Here is a 20,635-nt window from a genome sequence, read left to right as displayed (position 1 = left end):
TGTCAGATAACTATAATTAACTCAGATTTCTCTCTACATATTTCCCCTGTAAAACGTTTGGAACTAATTTGTCCAACTCTGACAGTACCTCTGACCTCCAGCACATCAGTTCTCAACAACTAGTAATGAAATTATGCATAAAATATGCATAATGAGCCTTATCTAAAACCTGCTAGTCAGTAAAATGTCGATGCTATCAAAAATAATCCAAAGAAGTCTTTAAAGAGTAAATGCCATGAAGTATTATCCAGCACAGTTGCTTCTCCCACTTATTAACAGAAGATAGAAACTACACTCAGTTTGCTAATATTTAACATCACCTCAAAGACTACCTGCAACTGAACGATAACAGGGATTGTATCAATGCATACAGCTATAAAATCATACATAAAGACTAAAAACAATAAAGAACATCAAACTGCATTAATTGCTGTGTGACTGCTGCAGATCTAAAGCCACATGGAGTGTTGCAGCTGAACAAGAGAAGTGAGCCAACACCAAGTGCTCATTGCTGCTTTCACTCACAATCAAGGACCACAAGTTTTAAATGGCATCAAAGTACCAGACACATACGCAATTTGATCATGGAAAGCCGTAGCTACCCCATAAACACAAGCATAGGCCATAAGAAGGTTTTAAAAAGCAAAATCCTACAGGCAGAATAGGTACAAGGTGGCTCAAAGGGCAAGACCTTTACTGGATAAAAGCGACAAACTTGGTTGAGGAAAAAAAATGGGTAGAGTCTATAAAACAGACCAGGAAGTAAATTCCAAATTGTGCCTTCTTAAATCTTATGAGCACACTAACAGATCTTGCTCAACCTCTAGATAATATTCCCAACAGCAGCACGAAGTGGAAGAAAAAAGAAGTTGACCTGTGCAGTAATTTTCACTCGCAATTAGCAACATCCAGAGAAAAACAATCTGTCCTTCCTAATCCATATTATATTCTTAGGAATTACACATACACAGATCAGTCCCAGATCTGGAAACCAGTTTACAATAAACATTAGCGTGCAGATTATCTCGGGAAGTATGCAGACCGAGAGCAGAGGCTGCTTTTAAAGCTGTTTATCATTTCAAAGCTAAAACCAGCAATCACAGAATGCAATCTAGGGCCCACGTTATCTACAAGGCCAAACTGGATTCTGCTAAGAACCTTTTGTAACATTGATATCCACAAAATAAGACATGGGTTTGGGGATGTAGGTAAAAACCTCCTCTTAGAATTCCTCCAGAGCTGTAACTTCAAATCTCTTCTCAGTGAAAAGCTCGTTTTCAGATACATAAACAAGTTAGCCAGGTACAAAGACAAAATGACTCACTAGATGTAACGTGGTGGTGCATTTGTTTTTAATTTATGAATATCATACAATCATAGAATGGTTTGGGTTGGAAGGGAACTTCAAGATCATCCAGTTCCAACCCCCCTGCCATGGGCAGGGACACCTCCCACTAGACCAGGCCAATATTTTAGCTCATTTCCAGCTGTGACTGATAGAAGCACTTTTGCTCACCTCACCTGCCAGCATCCCAGTCTGAAGGTCTTAGCTGTTACTTTCAGCTGTGTTTTTATTTACATCAGGGACACCAAATATTGACAAGTTTTCCAAATCAAGCTGGGAAATAAAACTGACCAGACTTTCCAGCGTGAAGTCAATGAATAACATGGCTTGCTTTTCTTCTGGGGCAGAGACAGCAAATTAAAGCACTGAAGTTGCAATTTGAATGCTAGACCACTCGACTCAAACTTTTCTCCTTGTACTACATCAAAACACAATTCAATTAAGTTTTCTATCACCATTTTCATCCCTTCAGTGGCCTATGTCCTGCACGTAGTGTTACCAAGCATCAAGCACAGGAGAAGCACGGAGTCCAAAGTATCTGTCGCTACCCTCGCTGAAGTTTTCACAGTGATGGATAATTCATCTTCCCCCTCTAAATTCAAACCACTCACTTTCAAAGTTTCACACCGCTTACCACTGCCAGCACCCCATCCTGCTCCTTTTCTTCCCTGTTGGGTGGGACTCAATGATCATAAAATGGTTTGGGTCAGAAGGGACCTTAAAGCCATCCAGATCCAACCCCCCTGCCATGGGCAGGGACTCCTCCCAATGGATCAGGTTGCTCAAAGCCTCATAAATATGCACTGCATATTTATGAAATAAGTTTCTTCTGATTCTCAGAGTAAAAATGAGGGTTTGGCTTGTATTGCAACCAAAAAGTAAAGTCCCACTGGCAGCTTTGCCTTCAACCTCATCCACTCCATTGTCCCAGCACTAGCTGCAGCCAAATCCAGCTAAAAAAACCTAACAGCGTATTATTCATCTGGGTTGTTTCCAGTCTATTTACTCCCTTGAGTCAGACATCACAGGGCCCAGCACAAGGGGCACCCAGGAGCACACAACAGCGGACAGGACGCATTTCATAGAATCATAGAATCACCAGGTTGGAAAAGACCCACCAGATCATTGAGTCCAACCATACCTATCAAACACTAAACCATGTCCCTCAGCACCTCATCCACCTGGCCCTTAAATCCCTCCAGGGAAGGGGACTCAACCCCCTCCCTGGGCAGCCTCGGACACTGCCCAATCACCCTTTCTGTGAAAAATCTTTTCCTGCTGTCCAGCCTGACCCTCCCCTGGTGGAGCTTGAGGCCATTCCCTCTCGTCCTGTCCCCTGTCCCTTGGGAGAAGAGCCCAGCTCCCTCCTCTCCACAACCTCCTCTCAGGGAGTTGGAGAAAGCAATGAGGTCTCCCCTCAGCCTCCTCTTTCAGAAGCAGCTCCTCCTAAAGCAGTCACAGAAGTGCCACAGCTTGTAGGTGACCAACCCACAAGGTAAAATATTGAACTGCAGCATTACAAATACCTCTTTGGATCACTACCCAGGCAGTGAAACAGCCTACTGACACCCACAGAGCTCCTCATATTTGTCTAACTTTCCCCACATGTATTCCAAAATCATTCTGATACAAGAAATGGCTTCAAAGAGCACTTATTTGAGCTCTCTCCATGAAGCTACTACAGTAGAACCTTTCCACCTTCTCTTGCAAAAATACAGACAATGGAAGGAAACTATGAGGCATAACTCCACTCTTCTAGCTTCCCAGGAAAGAAACATTAGTCCCCTTCCTCCTCTCTTCCACAAGACTACAGAAAAGCAGACAACAGCAGAAGTGCGTGAAAACTCACCTAAGTGTTTCATTATCTTAAATCCATTTCCTAGAAAAAAAATTGTGCTTTAAACACACATACACGGAAAGAAAAGCATTTTAATATAACTATTCTCTTATTGCATCTGCACTTTTTTGTTTGATGGCATGCCAAGATGTCAGTTCTTCTGCTAACAAATCAAACTCCTTTTCAAATGGTCCATCCCATCTAGAACTTAAAACCTCTTGGATAAAACTGCACATACGTATGACATGCAGTGAAGAAGCATAAACACAAAAGCTGTATTAATCAAACCACAAGCTCTCCATGAAGTTAATATATCAGCATATCGATACCGTTATTACTTGTGCCTATTATAAGCACCACTTATTAATAACAATGACCACATTTTCCTCTTAAAAATAGAAACAACATATCTAATTTTCTCCAGTGCACAAGCTACTACTCCTGCAGCTCCTCTGCCCACTGCTTCTACAGCTCCCTCTCCCTGCTGCTCCTCTGCCTGTTACTCCAGCAGCTCCCTCTCCCTGCAGCTCCCTCTCCCTACAGCTCCTGCAGCCCTTCTCCTGCAGGGCCCTCTCTCCGCAGCTCACCTCCCTGCACCTCTCTCTCCCTGCAGCTCATGCAGGTCTTCTCCTTGCAGCTCCCTCACCCTGATGCTCCTGCAGCCCCTCTCCTTGCAGCCCCCTCTCCCTACAGCTCCTGCAGCCCCTCTCCTTGCAGCTCCCTCTCCACGCAGCTCCTGCAGCTCCTCTCCTTACAGCCCCTCTCCTTGCAGCTCCCTCTCCCCACAGCTCCTGCAGCCCCTCTCCTTACAGCTCCCTCTCCTTGCAGCTCCTGCAGCCCCCTCTCCCTACAGCTCCTGCAGCCTCTCTCCTTGTAGCTCCCTCTCCCTACAGCTCCTGCAGCCCCTCTCCTTGCAGCTCCCTCTCCTTACAGCTCCCTCTCCCTACAGCTCCTGCAGCCTCTCTTCTTGCAGCTCCCTCTCCTTGCAGCTCCTGCAGCCCCCCTCCTTACAGCTCCCTCTCCCTACAGCTCCTGCAGCCCCTCTCCTTGCAGCTCCCTCTCCCTACAGCTCCTGCAGCCCTTCTCCTTGCAGCTCCCTCTCCCTACAGCTCCTCCAGCCCCTCTCCTTTCAGCTCCTCCCCCCGCAGCCCCCGCAGCGCTCTCATCTCGCAGCGACCGCGGGGTCACGACACGCCCCTCCCCCGCGTTTTCCACGCTCCCCCCCGCGCTGAGCGCCTCCTCCCCGCGCTGCCGGAGCCCCTCTCGGAGCCGGGCACGGGGCAGGGGGCACCGGGAGCCTCCCTCCTGCCGTCCCGCTTCGCACGAAGCGCCCCGCTCCCCGCTCTCACCTGCGCGGCGGCCGCGCCGAGCGCCTCCCCCCGCTCCCCGCCCCGAGCGGCGCCCCGAGCAGCGCCCCCGCGCGGCCGGAGGAGCGAACACCCGGCCCGCTCCCTCCCGGTCCCTCCCATCCCCTCCCAGTCACCTCCCCCGGTCCCTCCCGTCTTCTCCCGGTCCTTCCCAGTCACCTCCCTCGGTCCCTCCCGGTCCCCTCCCGGTCCCCTCCTGGTCCCTCCCGGTCCCCCTCGGTCCCTCCCATCCCCTTCCAGTAACCTCCCCCGGTCCCTTCCATCTTATCCCAGTCCCTCCCAGTCACTTCCCCCAGTCCCTCCCGGTCCCTCCCAGTCACCTCCCCCGATCCCTCCCAGTCACCTCCCCCGATCCCTCCCAGTCACCTCCCCCGGTCCCTCCCAGTCACCTCCCCCGATCCCTCCCAGTCACCTCCCCCGGTCCCTCCCATCTTATCCCGGTCCCTCCCATCTTATCCCGGTCCCTCCCATCCCCTCCCAGTCACCTCCCCGTCCCCTGCTGGTCTCTCTCGGTCCTTCCCAGTCTCTCCCATCCCCTCCCGGTCCCCTCCTGGTCCCAGCCATCCCCTCACAGTCCCTCCCAGTCTCTCTCGGTCCTTCCCAGTCCCTCCCATCCTCTCCCAGTCACCTCCTCGACCCCTCCCAGACTTTCCCGTTCCCTCCCATCCCCTCCTGGTCCCTCCCATCCCCTCCCTTTCCCTCTTGGTCCTTCCCAGTCGTCTCCCAGTTCCTTTCCCCTCTGGATCCCTCTCCCGTTCCTTTCCTAGGGAGAAAGGTGACCCTGGAAAAAGGACCCAAATATCTTCCATGCGTATGGGCCTGTGCTCATAATGGAGTTAAAATCCAGCAAGGAAAAGAAAAGCAAAGCCCTCTGATAAATCTGTAGAGAGAGGAACACCATTAAGGTTGGTAAGGGTATGGATGCCTTCAGGAAAATTCCACTACCTCATACACTCCAACATATAAAGAGCTAATATCTATATTAACAGAGTTAAACCACTTTCCTACTCTAAAGACTGGTTGCTGTATAACCAGGGAAGGGAATTTTCATATCAATAGCTACATTGATCTTGCTTCCAGGAAGAATGGATTGAAAGTCCTTTTTCTGAGTGGATAAAAGAAAACCACCTCCAGCTTTCTACAGGGCAGAACATTACGTTAAGTACAAAAGCAAGCTGTACATCATGTCTGACAGCAGCAGCTTTTGTTTAGAGAATATTTTTCTCTCCTGTGTGCAGACTGCAGCTTCCTAGCAGTGTGTGGCACTGTCTGGCTTCTGCTGTGTCCCAGCTACAAGCACCAGTATTTCCCAGACAAGCACCAGTTCATCCGATAGTGTGTGCAACAGAGAGTAAACCCTCATTTACAGGGGAGAGGGACCTGGGGGTGTTGGTTGGCAGCGACTGAACATGAGCCAGCAGGGGCCCAGGGGGCCAAGAAGGCCAATGGCATCTTGGCTTGGATCAGAAACGGCGTGGCCAGCAGGTCCAGGGAGGTTATCCTCCCTCTGGACTCGGCACTGGTGAGATTGCACCTCAAATCCTGGGTTCAGTTCTGGGCCCCTCACCACAAGAAGGATGTTGAGGCTCTGGAGCGAGTCCAGAGAAGAGCAACAAAGCTGGTGAGGAGGCTGGAGAACAGGCCTTATGAGGAGCAGCTGAGAGAGCTGGGGGGGTTTATCCTGGAGAAGAGGAGGCTGAGGGGAGACCTCATTGCTCTCTACAACTCCCTGAAAGGAGGTTGTGGAGAGGAGGGAGCTGGGCTCTTCTCCCAAGTGACAGGGGACAGGACGAGAGGGAATGGCCTCAAGCTCCACCAGGGGAGGGTCAGGCTGAACATTAGGAAAAAAATTTTCACAGAAAGGGTCATTGGGCAGTGTCCGAGGCTGCCCAGGGAGGGGGTTGAGTCCCCTTCCCTGGAGGGGTTTAAGGGATGGGTGGATGAGGTGCTGAGGGACATGGGTTAGTGATTGATGGGAATGGTTGGACCTGATGATCCAGTGGGTCTCTTCCAACCTGCTGATTCTATGATTAAAATGACTGGAAACAGGAAGGAAGAAACCCATCAGATGTTTAAAAGAGATTAGATTTCAAGATGTGGTTGTCAGTTTAATCATGTTAAGGTTTTCCTGGTGCAACACTGCAGACTCTCTCTTCATTAGCTTTGGATGCGAGCTCAATGATTATACTGCATTGGGCATGTTCTCATCCATGACTTGAGCATTTAATAATATGACAGATGATGATGATGATGGGTGCCTGAAGTTCTCTGGAAGACGTTAGCATCTCTGGAAACAGGAGTATGAGCATGAAATGAACTACAGTGCTGGGGGCTTGAATGCAGTGCAGAGCAAAAAGTCTTCTTCGGAAATTGTAAAAATGGAGAAAAAAGCACTTCAAACCACTGTTGGGCTAGCTAGTGATTCAAAAATACTGCAGATTTCAATGAAACACCACGGAAACAGCTCCCTAAAAAGCAACAGAAACTTTCAAGCTACTATTCTCACAGGTTAGTCTTCCATCCAGAAAGGCACAAGGTAGAGAGTAATGTTTGCGGTGTTTCTTGTTTCAATTTAGGTTTATAGCAGTCTCCAAAACAAATACCAGAGTGCATCTGACCACAATCTCCATCTAACAAACCTGTAACCTTCAGGATTTTAGCTCCATCCTCAGTATCTCCATCACCTTGTTTGTCTTTCTCCAAACCTGCCCCGAGGATGTCAGAAAGGAGAAAACAGGAATGAATGTGCTTCCAAAGTGGCTGTTTTAAATTATATCAAATTTCAAACCAACCCTGTGCAGTGAGGAACGGTGAGGTACTATTCCTGAACAGTAGCAGTGGGGCATGAATAACCCAGCTAGGCTCAGGATGCTGCTGGGAACTGAATACCAGGAGCATACAGGTCAAAGCAAGATGCCCAACCACTTAAATATAACTAACATTGGATCAAATGCAGAGATTTTCTTATGCAGGAGGGAGGGTTGAGATACAATTGTCCAAAATTTTAAGTCAGGTATATACATTCCGATGCTGTAAATTTTCATATTGTAATAATCAATGCAGCTTATAAAGCCGTAAAGATAATATCATCTGTAGGTCTTTATTTCGACCCAATGTATAAAGTACTCTTTACTTTATACTCTGGTGGGAGTGGAAATGACAACCTACTTCTTTCAGCGATCCCACAGCCAATTTAGCTACTGTCTTCTCCCTCTAAAATGCAGAATGTCCTGCTAGTTCAACATTAACATTATTTTATTGCGTCAGAAAGCATGATGTACTAAATTCTGCCTGGACACATGTGGGTATTTGACAGATAATGCTGGCTTGGATGTTCGGACCTAGCTTGCAGCCTAACTTCCCTGCTAAGATACCAACCCTAGGAATGAATGGATTTACCTGCGAGATCCAAGCCCCTTGGAGACACGCAGAGATTCAGACTCATTAAACTCTTCCAGCTGCAGGGACACCACTGTTAGTGAATGCATTTAATATTTATATAACAGCAGTATCCGGATGCCCCATTTAGAGCAACAGTGAGTTGCTTAATGTTCAGTTCTCTGTTGGGACTGCTTTGTTATATTAGCAATTCCTCCTCCTTCTTACAAAATAAAAGCTCCTCACTGGTCAGCCTCCTCATTCCTCTCGCTCCGTCAAGAAGTGGGAGGAATATGCTTGCTCTGCCTGTCTGTTTTTTTCCCATACACCTGCTTCTTTTCACAGTTTTATGCATCCTGAAATAGCACGGAGCCATCCCACTTTCTCTTTAATGAGCCATGGTAAAACTAGAGAAGGATTTCAGGAAGGATAAACTAAAATCTTTATCAGCCTGGTATATCAGCCCCACTTTCCCACCAGTACCACGGGGCTTTCAAGCTCTGTTTGCCCAAGTTCAAGGCAAAGGACAGCAAGTCACCACCACGCAGAAGGCAGAAAAGAGGAGGAGTTCAAGGAGGAATTAATGGCAAAGACAAGAAGGAATTTCTGCACATAGCACTTGCTGCTACTGCAGCTTCCATTTGCTAACTCCTTCCTCATATGCCTGTAGGGAAAAATAACTCCTTTGTGAACTTACACCCCAGGAAAGGGACTAATGGTTATGAGAGCAATGAATATTGAGAAGCAGGTGCAGAGAAGAATATTCTTTGATGGTGAGACAGACATCAGTGTACAGATGATGTGTAGTGGCAAAAACCCAGCATGTTCAAAGGTTAGCAGCTAACGATGAGGTTTTAGTCATGCCACTAATTCAGAACGGAGCAAACCATTTAGATAATTACAAAGCAAACTCAAAAGAAACTAAACAATAGTGTCAAGTTACCCAGAACTCGCTGCAGAGAGCAATGGGCACAGTGGCACAGCAATACACCAATTCACCCTCAGTATATTTTGCATTATTGATATATTTTGCATTACAGGACACAGCAAAACCACTGCTAAAAAAAAGAAAAGAACGGGAATAACCCCAGGCACCAGTACACGGTGGAGGTTGACCAGCTGGAAAGCAGTTTTGCAGAAAAGAACAAAGTATTGCCTGCAGGTCAAGGGAGGTAATTCTTCCCTTCTGCTCAGCAGCTGCAGGACCACACCTGGGTTACTGTGTCCCCAGTACAAGAGGGTCATGGACATACTGGAGAGAATACAGCAAAGGGCAACCAAGATGATGAAAGGACTAGAGCATCTCTCCTATAGGGAAAGGCTGAGAGAGCTGGGAATGTAGCCTAGAGAAGAGAAGCCTCAAGGAGGACCTTATCAATGCACATAAGTACCCAAAAATAGGCTGCAATGACGATGGAGTCAGGCTCTTTTCAGTGGTGCCCAGTGCCAGGACCAGAGCCAACAGGCACAGCTGAAACACAAGGTACCCTCTAAATGTTAGGAAATACTTCTCCACAGGGAAGGTGACTGAGCACAGGTTGTCCAGAGAGGTCACGTAGTCTCCGTCTTGGGGATATTCCAAAGCTGTCTGGGCGTGGCCCTGGCTTGAGCAGGGAGTGGGACGAGATGCCTCCAGAGGAACCTTCCAACCTCAGCCTTCCTGTGGCTTCTCAAAAGCTGTTCAGTTCCTTGTAATTAGTTCTTACAACAGGAAAAGGGCTTAAATTATAGTCCATCCAACAACACAATTAGATATAAATAATAGTCAAGAAATTATCATAATCATAGAATCACCAGGTTGGGAAGCACCCACTGGATCATCGAGTCCAACCATAATGCATTGATCTTACTGTTAAATAGAGTTAAAAATCATTGACTTAAGAACAGAGGTGTATGTAAAAGTGAACAGTCACAAGGCTGCACCAGGGCTATACACCCAAATAACCAATTGCAGCCAGAAAATCCTAGTGAGTGTTGTTTGCTCTGTAACTCAGAGCAGAGATGGAGCTGGCTTTAAAGCGTACACAAAACTAAAGCAAACCCAACTATTTGCACTGATTCGATACTTGCATGCAGAATTGATCCCTGGCACCCTGTGCTCTCCTGCCATGTGTGCAGATATTGTCTTACTACCACTAAATGGAATTATATTTGATCTAAGGTGTTGATGGCTCTGCTTACCCACCTTTGAGGGCTGGCTCTCAAGTCTGGACATAATACAGAACTACGGGGGAGAGGCGTCAACGTTCAAGCAGCAGTCACTGTTTAGCAACTCTTTCTGCAGGAGAGAGCTCCCCAATCAGAGCATGCAGGCTTAGAAGACATGAACGTATAACAAAATATGAAACCTTGCATCACCATTTAGCTCGTAAATGCCATAAGATGAGAGTGAGCCTAAAAAAGTACTATAACTTTCCCAGGAAAGGGACAAAAGGGATGTGCTTTCCAGTTAAAATCTAGTAATTTTTTTTCAAGTTGTTGGCCATCGTAGCAGTTGCCTCTGTGAATTCTTTTACTTTGCTACGTGCATTCTCACCACAAGAACTAAACAAACAGCATTCCTGTTGATCTGTACAAAAACAGTGGCCTTCTAGAGCACAAAGCACAAGGACTCATTGCTCAAGTTGCCTCTAGAAGAAAATGAAGGAGAAATATGATAGATTAGACAAGAATGTGCTCAAGGCTACCAAAAAAACTATATACTAAAAAATATTGTTCAAACAGTTATCAGAGACACAGAATAGAGAGCTTTTTACACTTATTAAAGAAAAACATTTCACATATGCAGACCATACAGCAATCAAACAGGTTTAAAAGCATCAACCATCAAAAAAGAGTCATTGGCAACATAGTAGAGCAAAACAGCCACAGCCAGGATGGTTTAAGCATAAGGAATCTATCAGCTTGCCTAACGCAAGATACCTTCTGTGCTACAAACCTACCCCAACTCAATATTTAGTCAGTACTTTGATATCACTTTTTCATCTGAAATGAGCAAGAACTTGACAAATGGTGATTTATCAGTGGAAAAAAGTCACTGTGCAGAAATCACCGTCTTCTAAGTGTCTGCTTTTGTCAATCAGATAGGAAATAAAAAGGTGGAAGGACAAGAAAGACAAGTGGGAAATAAAGGACTGTTTTCTTCTTTCTAGCCCAACATCAGATCACAGTTTCTAGTAACTGTTAGACTGAGAATGGACATAATGCACATCAAATGGCTCAAAGTATAATTAGCTTGTGAGAGGGAAGGAAAATGTTGTTTTCCAGTTGTCTGGCTTCGTAAATACGAACTACAACTCTTTCTATTCAACTTGCCCACACACTTCCAGCAAAGTTTCTATTAAGATCATTCATGATTTGAGGAGCATCACATGCGACAGTTTTTCCTCCGAAAACAAATACTAGAAGTTAGCTAAAGCTACAGACTAAGAAGGGGAGAGGGGAAGATGGAGAAGCAGCAAATGCTTCCACAATGAAATCTATCAGCACGTAGAAAAATACAAAAGTGATAGTGGAAAAGTGCAGACAGGATTGCTGTGAGTGCCACCATGGTAAGCATGTTACAAGCCACGCTTCAGCTGTTAAAGCTGTCACAAAGGGAGGATTCTATTTTTTCTCCCCAAATCATGGGATACTGGAACCTCCAACAGGACAGTTCTTGAGTAGAAATGACTGAGGGGCCACATATTCTACTGCTTCCCCCCAGCGCCACATCATTGTTAGGATCACCAACTCTCCTCCTCTTCGAGCATAGAATTGTTTGAGTTGGAAGGGAACTTTTAAGGGTTACCTAGTCCAACCCACTGCAGCGAGCAAGGCCATCGTCAACTAGATCAGGTTGCTCAGAGCTCCATCCAAGCCAGCCTTGAGTGATTCCAGGGATGGGGCATCTGCCACCTCTTTGGGGGACCTATTCTGGTGTTTCACCACTCTCACCATAAAACATTTCTTCCTTATACCTAGTCCAAATCTACCCTCCTTTAGTTTAAAACCATTACTCTTTGTCCTATCAAACAAAGCAAATCATGACTCTGCCGTAACTAACCAACCACACGTAGCATCCAGCTCCAGAGAAGAAGACAGAGAGGTCTACTTGCACTTATCGAGAGTCCCTGGATGGGAAATATGGATGCGTCTCACAAGGAAACAACTAGTTATATCCAGCTGTAAATATCCCGCGTGCCAACAAATAACCACACTCTCCACATTTTCTTTTTTGACATTTTTATTAATCAAAGACAGCACAACTTCCACATTTCAAGTGATCAGATTAATCCCAGGACGCTGTCACAGCTAGAAGACAAGCTTAACCAAAAGATATATTGCAGAATACATCATGGATTTGGACTAACACCCTTGTTATGACTGGGTGAACTGGTGTCACTGGCACCCTGCAAGAGCACAAGCGAGGGTCTCAGGAAGAGCATATGCCATTGGCAATGGACCACGACTCTTGCAAGAACGTGCCAAGAGCTCCAGAAGAGAAAAAGGAGAATTTGGCATTGTATCTGACTGAGAGGGTCCCTAAGAACCCGAGAAGTATCAAAGGTCTGTCTCCACCACTGAGGCAGAGCGACTTGCAGACCATTTCATCTCCAGGCCTCTCATACATACAAAATGAGCCTTTTTTATTCATGCTACATAAATACATGTATATTTTTGTATCAGCGTTTGCATAAAAGTCAAAATATAACATTCTACAAGGTTTTGTTTAATACTCTTACGTGGAAGCTTGAAGGGTTAAGTTTACCTGTCACTGTTCCCAAAAATCCCAAAAGCTAACTGTGTGGGAAAATAACCTAGATGTGCCACCTTGATTCCTTAGCATATTATGAAGAATTTTCAGTGTACCCATAAATACTCGGTGCAAAGCACATGCTTTGTTAAAATCCTAGACATGGATGAAGTATAAGGGGAAAAAAAAAGCTTGCAAAAGAAGCTGCCATGTGTTGCCTGCATGCTCAGAAAAATATAAAAAGAGAGAAAAGTGCTCTTTACTTATACAACATAATTTTGGTTTGAGAAAGGTAGGTGTTTTCTCTCAAAATAACAGTACTTAGAAGATTATATCACTGGCATGTAAAAAAAGAAAAATGTTACAGTGATGGGAACAAAGAATCTACATCACTTGAAACTGAGTATTTCCATATTCTTCACGAGGACTGCAAAAAGCTTGTACTTATGACCCAACACTTCTTGATTGGAGGGTAAATCCCCTGCTTGGTGTATGACAATGGAGCGTATGAAAAAAAAAACCAACCCAACTCGACCCAAAAACCCCACATAGAAATTCCAACCAAAAATGAAAATTTATGGGATGGTAAGAAATGCTGTTATTGTGTTGATGGTTGGACCTGATGATCTTAGAGGTCTTTTCCAATCTTAATGATTCTATGACATTATCATTTTCCAGCATAAAAACCTACAGTATTCCTTCCTTTTCACACAATCCACTGATGTTTGCCTAGGTTCTCCCAAAAATAACACTACTTATTAATAAAAGTTACTTTTGCCTCATGAATGCAGCAGGCCAAAATACCCGAATTCACTCTAACTGGTAACAATACACATCTCCTTCCCATGAATGGAGACGGCGACTTAATAGATGGAACCTTAGGAAACAGAATTTAAAATCATTATAGGATCATAGAATGGTTTGGTTTCATAGAGACCTTAAAGATCATCCAGCTCCAACCCCCCTGCCATGAGGGACACCTCCCACTAGACCAGGCTGCTCAAGACCCCATCCAACCTGACCTTGAACGCTTCTAGGGAAAGGGCAAAATTAAAAGGTAATGTTTCAGCCCGTGGTTAGGAACTGAAAATGTGACAAGTACAGTTCAGAAAAAGAGTTAATGAACCTGTATAATTTCAGCTTGAAAGTGCGGCATACAAATCAGGATTATTACAGAAGCATCCACAGCATGGTCATTACAGAGGCAATACTGAAGGCTGCTTTGTTAACCAGAGTAATTGTGCTCTCATTGCACAAGTCGTGTTGGCAGCAAAAGAAATCAAAATTATCCAACTGGAAGAATTCTGCAATATCATTCATTCGGCACTGGGATGACTTCCAGCAGGAGAAAGTTCTCAATTTACCTACCAAAAAAAAAAAAAAATTCAAACAGATTAAGAGGATCTTGAAAGTAATGCCATTTTCGGTACAGGGAGAGAATCACTGCCTACACTGCCACAAAATTCCTTTCTTTACTTCTTTTCAGGTGCTTAGAAGTTTCCAAATTTGCCTTCACTAGGAATTTAGTGTGCCAGTAGTGATAGCAAGCCACAGTCCTGCCTCTACAGACTCTCTTGTAGCTCTCAGATATAGGTTAAGAAAGCTTTCTAGCTCAAGCTAACCAGTGCTTCCACTTCAGTCCAAATCATCCACTGGGAGGTACAGGGTGGAGCTTGAGAGATGCCTGCACTGAGGTTCCTGACAGAGGAAAACAGCGCATCACCACCTGGCTCAACCTGCATTGTTCTTGTATCGTCCCACAGCATGGGCGTTCTCCCTCCACAAAGCTCAGAGTGACCCCAGTAACTCAACCCAGTTTTTGTGCTGAGGACAAGTCCTGTTGGACAGGACGGGTTTTATTTCCAGAAGCAACATGCAGAAGACTGAGCTTCAAGAGTAGAACAGGCCTCCACTTTTCTCAGTCATCTGCCTGGACATCATAGATGAAACAATTTGTCTTCCATTCTCCCTAGCTTGACACCTCAAGGACTCGACCCCTGACTCCGACAACGGACAATCGCTGTAGGCTTCACTCTAGAAAGCCAACCGTTTGTGCTTGTGGGTTTAGGCCCAAGCGAAACAGCAAGAGAGAAAATTCCTTAGAAGGCAAGCAGCGCAGACCAGCATCCTGGCCCAGCAGGATCAGAAGCTTCCTTCCTTGACACCAAGTCATGAGCTTTAGCAGGGACCATCCCAGGGAACAAAGCAGTCCCGTTCCATCCTGGTTCCAGCTGTCCAAAGCCAGCACAAGAGGCTTTCTAGGGCTGAGGGAACCAGCAGTAAAAGGAGATTGTTCTAGTTGATTCAATACTTCTGTTTTTCCAATGAAACTCCTGTCACTCCTAGTAAAAAGAGTTACTTAAATGTTATTTAACAACTACAAGAGTTGCCCTGAATATCCTCAGCCACCTTCCCAAGATGCAGGTGACTTCACCCACAGGAAAAGATAATTTATTTTAATAGTCTCAATTCATAAATGAATGAGTCTTCCTCTGCGGTTGTATTTTCAGAGTTATACATGCTTTGTCTATTTTTTAAAGTTCAGGGGAAAGGTTTTGTATTTTAAAGTCATTGCTGACTCGTATTTGTTTCCAGCTCCCTTAGTTGGTGGGGGGTTTGTTGTTTTGGCTTTTTAAAATCTGGATATACATATATCTATGTATGTGCTTGTACAAGTATAAATCAGCTATCTAAATCTTCATTATCAGTTGCTTGGGAGTCAAAATATATCCATTTACTGTAAGCATGACCTTCAAAGTATCTGCAACCTTCTTTTGCATGAGGCTAAGAAATGCATGCAAAGGCTGGATTAGAAGTGTACAGGCAATGAAAACTGATATCACCACGTTATTTTAGGTCTGTAGGACAGCGTACGTACCAAATTTCATCTGCAAGCAAGTATCTTCAGTTTCTAAGCAAGTACTGTTGGTCTTGCACAAGGAAGGGCTGTTCTCGCAGTGGTAACACCTTAGGGTATAACCTAAAAAGAGAAGGGGTTATCTTCACTGAATAAGAAAGTACTGAAACAGCAGTAACATTAAAAAGGAATAAAAGAAGAATCACTACCTGCATCAAACCGTCACAAAATATATGCCTGGTTATTCGACTCAAGCTAATCTTTACAAGCTTTTGTCAGGGTGCAAACCAAGACTGGCCATGTTGAAAGGAAGATTTTGAAACATACACTTCAGTCTTTTTTTAAAACACTTATATTAATATATATTTTATTTACTTATATTATATTCATATGTACTTACATTTACTTACATTACTTATTATACTGTTCACTGCAGAACAATATAATAAATGTCTGTCCTTTTGGAAGAAGCAATGCTTAAGAGCAGCAAAGCAAACAAGAAGAGAGACTTTTAGCAGGATTTTATTCTACCTTTTTTTTGTTGCACCTCATTCCTCTCTCGTGCTGTACACCTGGCTTCCAATTTACACAACAGGAATCCAGTTTTCTAGCAACAAACCCAAACAGTCTGTTGCCATATTAAGCAGCATCACATTCTGCAACCAATTCTCTCTCCTTCAATGGTTACTGTCATTCCCCAAACTGGTATTAAATAATCCAGACCTTTTTTTTGTTATTTTTTCTTTTCCAACATTTTCTTCCCTGATTTCCTCAGCCCCTGCCATATCATCACATCAGGAAAGTCTCCCCTTTATACTCACCACAACCGCAAAAAGCAGCCAGAACGATACAGGCAGTTAACAGGATGCTGTTCATCTTGACCATGCTTCTTCCCTAACCTGAAGGCACAAATAGACCGTACATGTTTATTTTATTTAAAAACTACATGAAACCAGTAAAATACATTGAGGGACTGAGGTTTGAACACTTGATTCAGGATGGAACTGAAAGCATTGGGCAGGAAACCAGCGAAAGAGAAAAATAACAGCACAAAACAGGGTTTTTAGTCTGAGAACTGAGAGTTGAGCTCCCGATAGGCTGTAAATCACTCTCTTTCTCCTCTCTGATTACACCATTTCACAGGTCTCCCTATTTATGAGAGCTTCAAATTCACCTCGCACAAAGGGAGGCCATTTAGGTCTCAAATCCCTTTTTTTACAGCATCTCCCCAATAATCCTGGAGCCAGGCTGTGCTCTTCTTTGCTCCCATGGGGTCGCAAGAGAGTTGTCTGCACTAAGGGGGCTTTGGCCCCTCCTCTCCCCAAATTTCTCCTCTCAATGAAGTATCAAGACATACAATAACCCACCAAGTGACTGCAATGCAGCTCCAGTCATAGAATCGTACAACAGTTTGGGTGGGAAGGGACCTTAAAGATCATCCAGGTCCACTCCACTGCCATGGGCAGGGACACCTCCCACTAAACCAGGCTGCTCAAGACCCCATCCAATTTAGCATTCAACACTTCCAGGAGGGGATATCCATGACTTCCCTGGGCAACCTGAGCCCATGTCTCACCACTCTCATCGTGAAGAATTTCAAAATCTCCCCACTTCCAATTTTCCAGTCCTCCACTATTCCTGTCATCCACAGGTTGCAGTGAGATAGGAAGGTCAGGCTTTTTTTCTGTATGTAACTCCAAAGCAGGAGTTATTAAATAAAGTCTGCATTGCAAACAATAATATTCACTACTTAAAAAAAAAATCTCAGCTGTTGTAGTGAGTGGGCTGCTCAGACCAGGTATCAAACAGGTGGAGAGGGAGAGAGGGACCATACTTGTGCTTGGAGGGCATGACTTCATGTTTGCCTTCAAAGCCCAAGTGGAACTGAGAGTCCCAAAGAATTAAAGGCATCCAGGTAAGAAGTTTCACTTATGATAAGGCTGCAGTGAAAGAGTCACATTGCTGCTCTTGACCCTGTTAATATACTTGAAGCTATTTCTATCCACAGCTAGGAGCGTGGCAGACCACAATCACATTGGGACAGTTTTTTTCCCTCTTAGAAGGCTGATTGTGGCCTTGAAAAGATGGAGTCGTAGTAAAACAACCTTGAAACTCTCCTCAACTGAATTTTTCTGTTGAAAAATTCCCCAAACAACAACAGACTCACTATTTTTTTCTCCTGCCTGTACGACCCACTAAGCAGGAAACCCAAGAAAAGCAAAACCATAATATGCAAGATCAGATGATTTTTCTGGGGTAAACAATTTTGTGAGAAGCCTTTCAAGACCAGAGGCTCATGCCACAGCTTGGGAGTGCCCGGGGTGTGGTGGGCAAAGCAAGAGCCATTCTGGATAGCAACAAGAATCTCCTGGAGAACCTCTCAATCTTCCAGAAACCCAGTAGTGTCAGCAGAGTAAAACGGTTTTGCCTTTTAGCAAAACAACCAAGTCATCACCAGAATAAATATAAAGCAGATTAATAAAAAACAGCATAACAGTGTTGGCAGCAGTCATTCAACCCATCTATTTTTGTGAAAATGAGTAATTTTTTCTGTTCTCTTGTATGACAAACAGATGAGACAACAGTAACATTTTAGCTCAAAGGAAAACAAAATATAGAGACAGCAATTCACAACATGTCTTAAAAGAAGCAAAGCAGAAAACATTTCCTAACTGAATTTTCTAAATTGCTGGGTTTAACTCAAGCATTTGACCAGCCTCAATAACAAGAAACAGCAATCGCTGTGGTTGTGAAACAGAATTCCTCTGCAGTCCCACCTGGGAGAGAGCACACAGACAAGCCCAGGCTGTGTTCATCACAACCTCAGAGCAGAAAGCAGCCAGAAAAGGAGTAAATAAGGGCTACAAGCACCGTTCCTGTGGGGACCAGAGCATCTCAGCATCTTCTCGGGGATGCACCACGCACCTTTGCGGCCACCAACCAGCTCCCACCTGGCTCCCTCTCACCCTTTTGGAAGCCAGGACACTCCCCTCATGGCTGGGAGGGTTCTCCAACGAGGGGCTCGCACCCCAAAACTCATTGTGACCCCCCCCAGCCGCTGCAGCCCGCCCTGCCTAGCGCACTGCGGTGCTGCCAGCGTGACTGGGACCGGGGCCACAGCCAGACCCGCTCCGCACCCCGCGCCTCGCACACTGGCAACGCAATTGCCATCCCCAACCCCCCCAATTCCTAAGAAAACCCCTTCTTCCCCCCTTCACTGAGGATCTTCCCTTCTCGCCACTCATCTCACCCAACAGCATCTCGCCTCCCCAGCTCCCTGAGGGGCTGCCCCCCACTCCCCATCACCCCCCCTGCGCCCCATGGGGCGTGGGGCACTGGGTTTGCTCCACGAAGCCCAGGGAGGCTTTGCTGCAGGGCTGAGCTGCTTCCCTCTCCCCTTATCTCCCCCTCTGCCTTTATTTCACCCCCTGCCCACATCTCCCCTCTCCCCACCCTTCCCCCCTTTATCTTACCCCTCTATTCCCCCTTCCCCATCTCCTCACTTCCCCCTCTCCATCTCCTCCCTTTTGCTGCCCCCCTTCCCATCTCCCCACTCCTCATCCCTCCCTCTTTATTCCCCACCTCCCCTCATCTCCATCTCTCCCCTCTTCTCACTTCCTCCCTCCCTATCTCCCCTCTCCCCCCTCTATTCCACCTCTTCTCACTTATCCCCTCTCCATCTCCCCCCTTTATTCCCCCTCTCCATCTCCTCCCTTTATTCCCTCTCCATCCTCCCCCTTTATCTCACCCCCTTTATTCCCACTCTCCACCACCCCCCTTCATCTCCCCCCTTTTATTCCCCCTCCACCACCCCCCTCCAACTCCCGTTCATCTCCCCCTTCATTTCCCCCTCTCCATCTCTCCCCTTATCCCCTCTCTCCATCAGCCCCTTCATCTCCCCCTTTTATTCCCCCTCCATCTCCCCCTTCCCCCCTTTTATTTCCCCTCCATCTCCCCCTTCCCCCTTTATTCCTCTTCCATCCCCCCTTTATTCCCCCTCCATCTCCCCTTCCCCCCTTTTATTCCCCCCTCCATCTCCCTCTCCCCCCTTTATTCCCCCCTCCATCTCCCTCTCCCCCCTTTATTCCCCCCTCCATCTCCCCTTCCCCCCTTTTATTCCCCCCTCCATCTCCCCTTCCCCCCTTTATTCCCCCTCCATCTCCCCTTCCCCCCTTTATTCCCCCCTTCCATCACCCTCTCCCCCCTTTATTCCCCCCTTCCATCTCCCTCTCCCCCCTTTATTCCCCCCTTCCATCTCCCTCTCCCCCCTGTATCCCCCCCTATTCCTCCCTCTCTCCCCCTCCCCGCTCACCGCCGCTGCCCGTGCCGGTGTCTCTGCTCTGGGGGCTGCGCCGCCCGCGGGGGGCGGAGCCGTGAGGCGGGTGTCCCCCTCCCTCCCCCGCCATCCACCCGCTCCTTACCTGGGTGACAAAACGGGAGGAGGGAACCTTCGGGAAGGCCGCGCTGCTCGGCTCTGGTTAATCGCGGTGTCACGGAATGGGTCGGGTTGGAAGGGACCTCAAAGCCCATCGGTTCCACGGGCACCGCCCACTGGATCAGGGGCCCCAAGCCCCACCCGACCCGGCCTGCAACACCCCCAGGGATGGGGCAGCCACCGCTCCTCTGGGCTACCTGGGCCAGGGCCTCCCCACCCTCACAGCAAGACGTTTCTTCCTTATTCCCAGTGTAAATCTCCCCTCTTTCAGCTTAAAACTATCCCCCATCATCCTGTCCCTGCACTCCCTGGTCAAGAGCCCCTCATCAGCTTTTCCATAGGGTCCCTTCCAGTAGTGGAAGCTGCTCTAAGGTCTCCTCAGTGCCTTCTGTTCTCCAGGCTGAACAACCCAGACCCTCAGCCTGCTCTCATAAGGGAGGTGCTTCACCCCTTGGATCATCTCCGTGGCCTCTTCTGGACCCACCGCAACAGACCCATTTCCTTCCTGTGCCAAACACGGGACTCCAGGCAAGGTCTCACCAGAGCAGAGCAGAAGGGAAGAATCCTCTCACCCAACCTGCTGGCCACACTTCTTTTGATGTAGCCCTTCTTTTGCACAACAAAACCGATCTATTTCTTGATCACATTGTGACGAGAGGAAAAATCAATTCTATAAATTAA

General features: G+C 46.4%; 2 protein-coding genes across 2 annotated transcripts in view; both read right to left on the bottom strand.

Annotated features, from left to right (window-relative positions):
- Positions 1–1,818, bottom strand: part of LOC138720927 (golgin subfamily B member 1-like) — a 44,367-nt gene extending 42,549 nt beyond the window's left edge. The window contains 1 exon segment of the mRNA XM_069857361.1: positions 1,637–1,818. Coding sequence (XP_069713462.1) covers positions 1,637–1,809 — 173 coding nt within the window. The 5' untranslated portion in view covers positions 1,810–1,818.
- A 10,320-nt stretch (positions 1,819–12,138) lies between these two features.
- LOC138720926 (CD59 glycoprotein-like) lies at positions 12,139–16,547 on the bottom strand. Its single transcript, XM_069857360.1, has 3 exons — positions 16,341–16,547; positions 15,541–15,642; positions 12,139–14,026 (listed from the first exon to the last, which is right to left on the bottom strand). The coding sequence occupies exons 1-3, from the start codon at positions 16,402–16,404 to the stop codon at positions 13,833–13,835; spliced, it is 360 nt and encodes a 119-aa protein (XP_069713461.1). The 5' UTR covers positions 16,405–16,547; the 3' UTR covers positions 12,139–13,832.
- Between the last annotated feature and the right edge of the window lie 4,088 nt (positions 16,548–20,635).

Source organism: Phaenicophaeus curvirostris, chromosome 5 (genome assembly GCF_032191515.1).
Source record: "Phaenicophaeus curvirostris isolate KB17595 chromosome 5, BPBGC_Pcur_1.0, whole genome shotgun sequence".
In the NCBI taxonomy this organism is placed as follows: domain Eukaryota; kingdom Metazoa; phylum Chordata; class Aves; order Cuculiformes; family Cuculidae; genus Phaenicophaeus; species Phaenicophaeus curvirostris.
The sequence above is the reverse complement of the archived record's forward strand: the minus strand, read 5'-3'. Positions and strand labels throughout refer to the sequence as shown.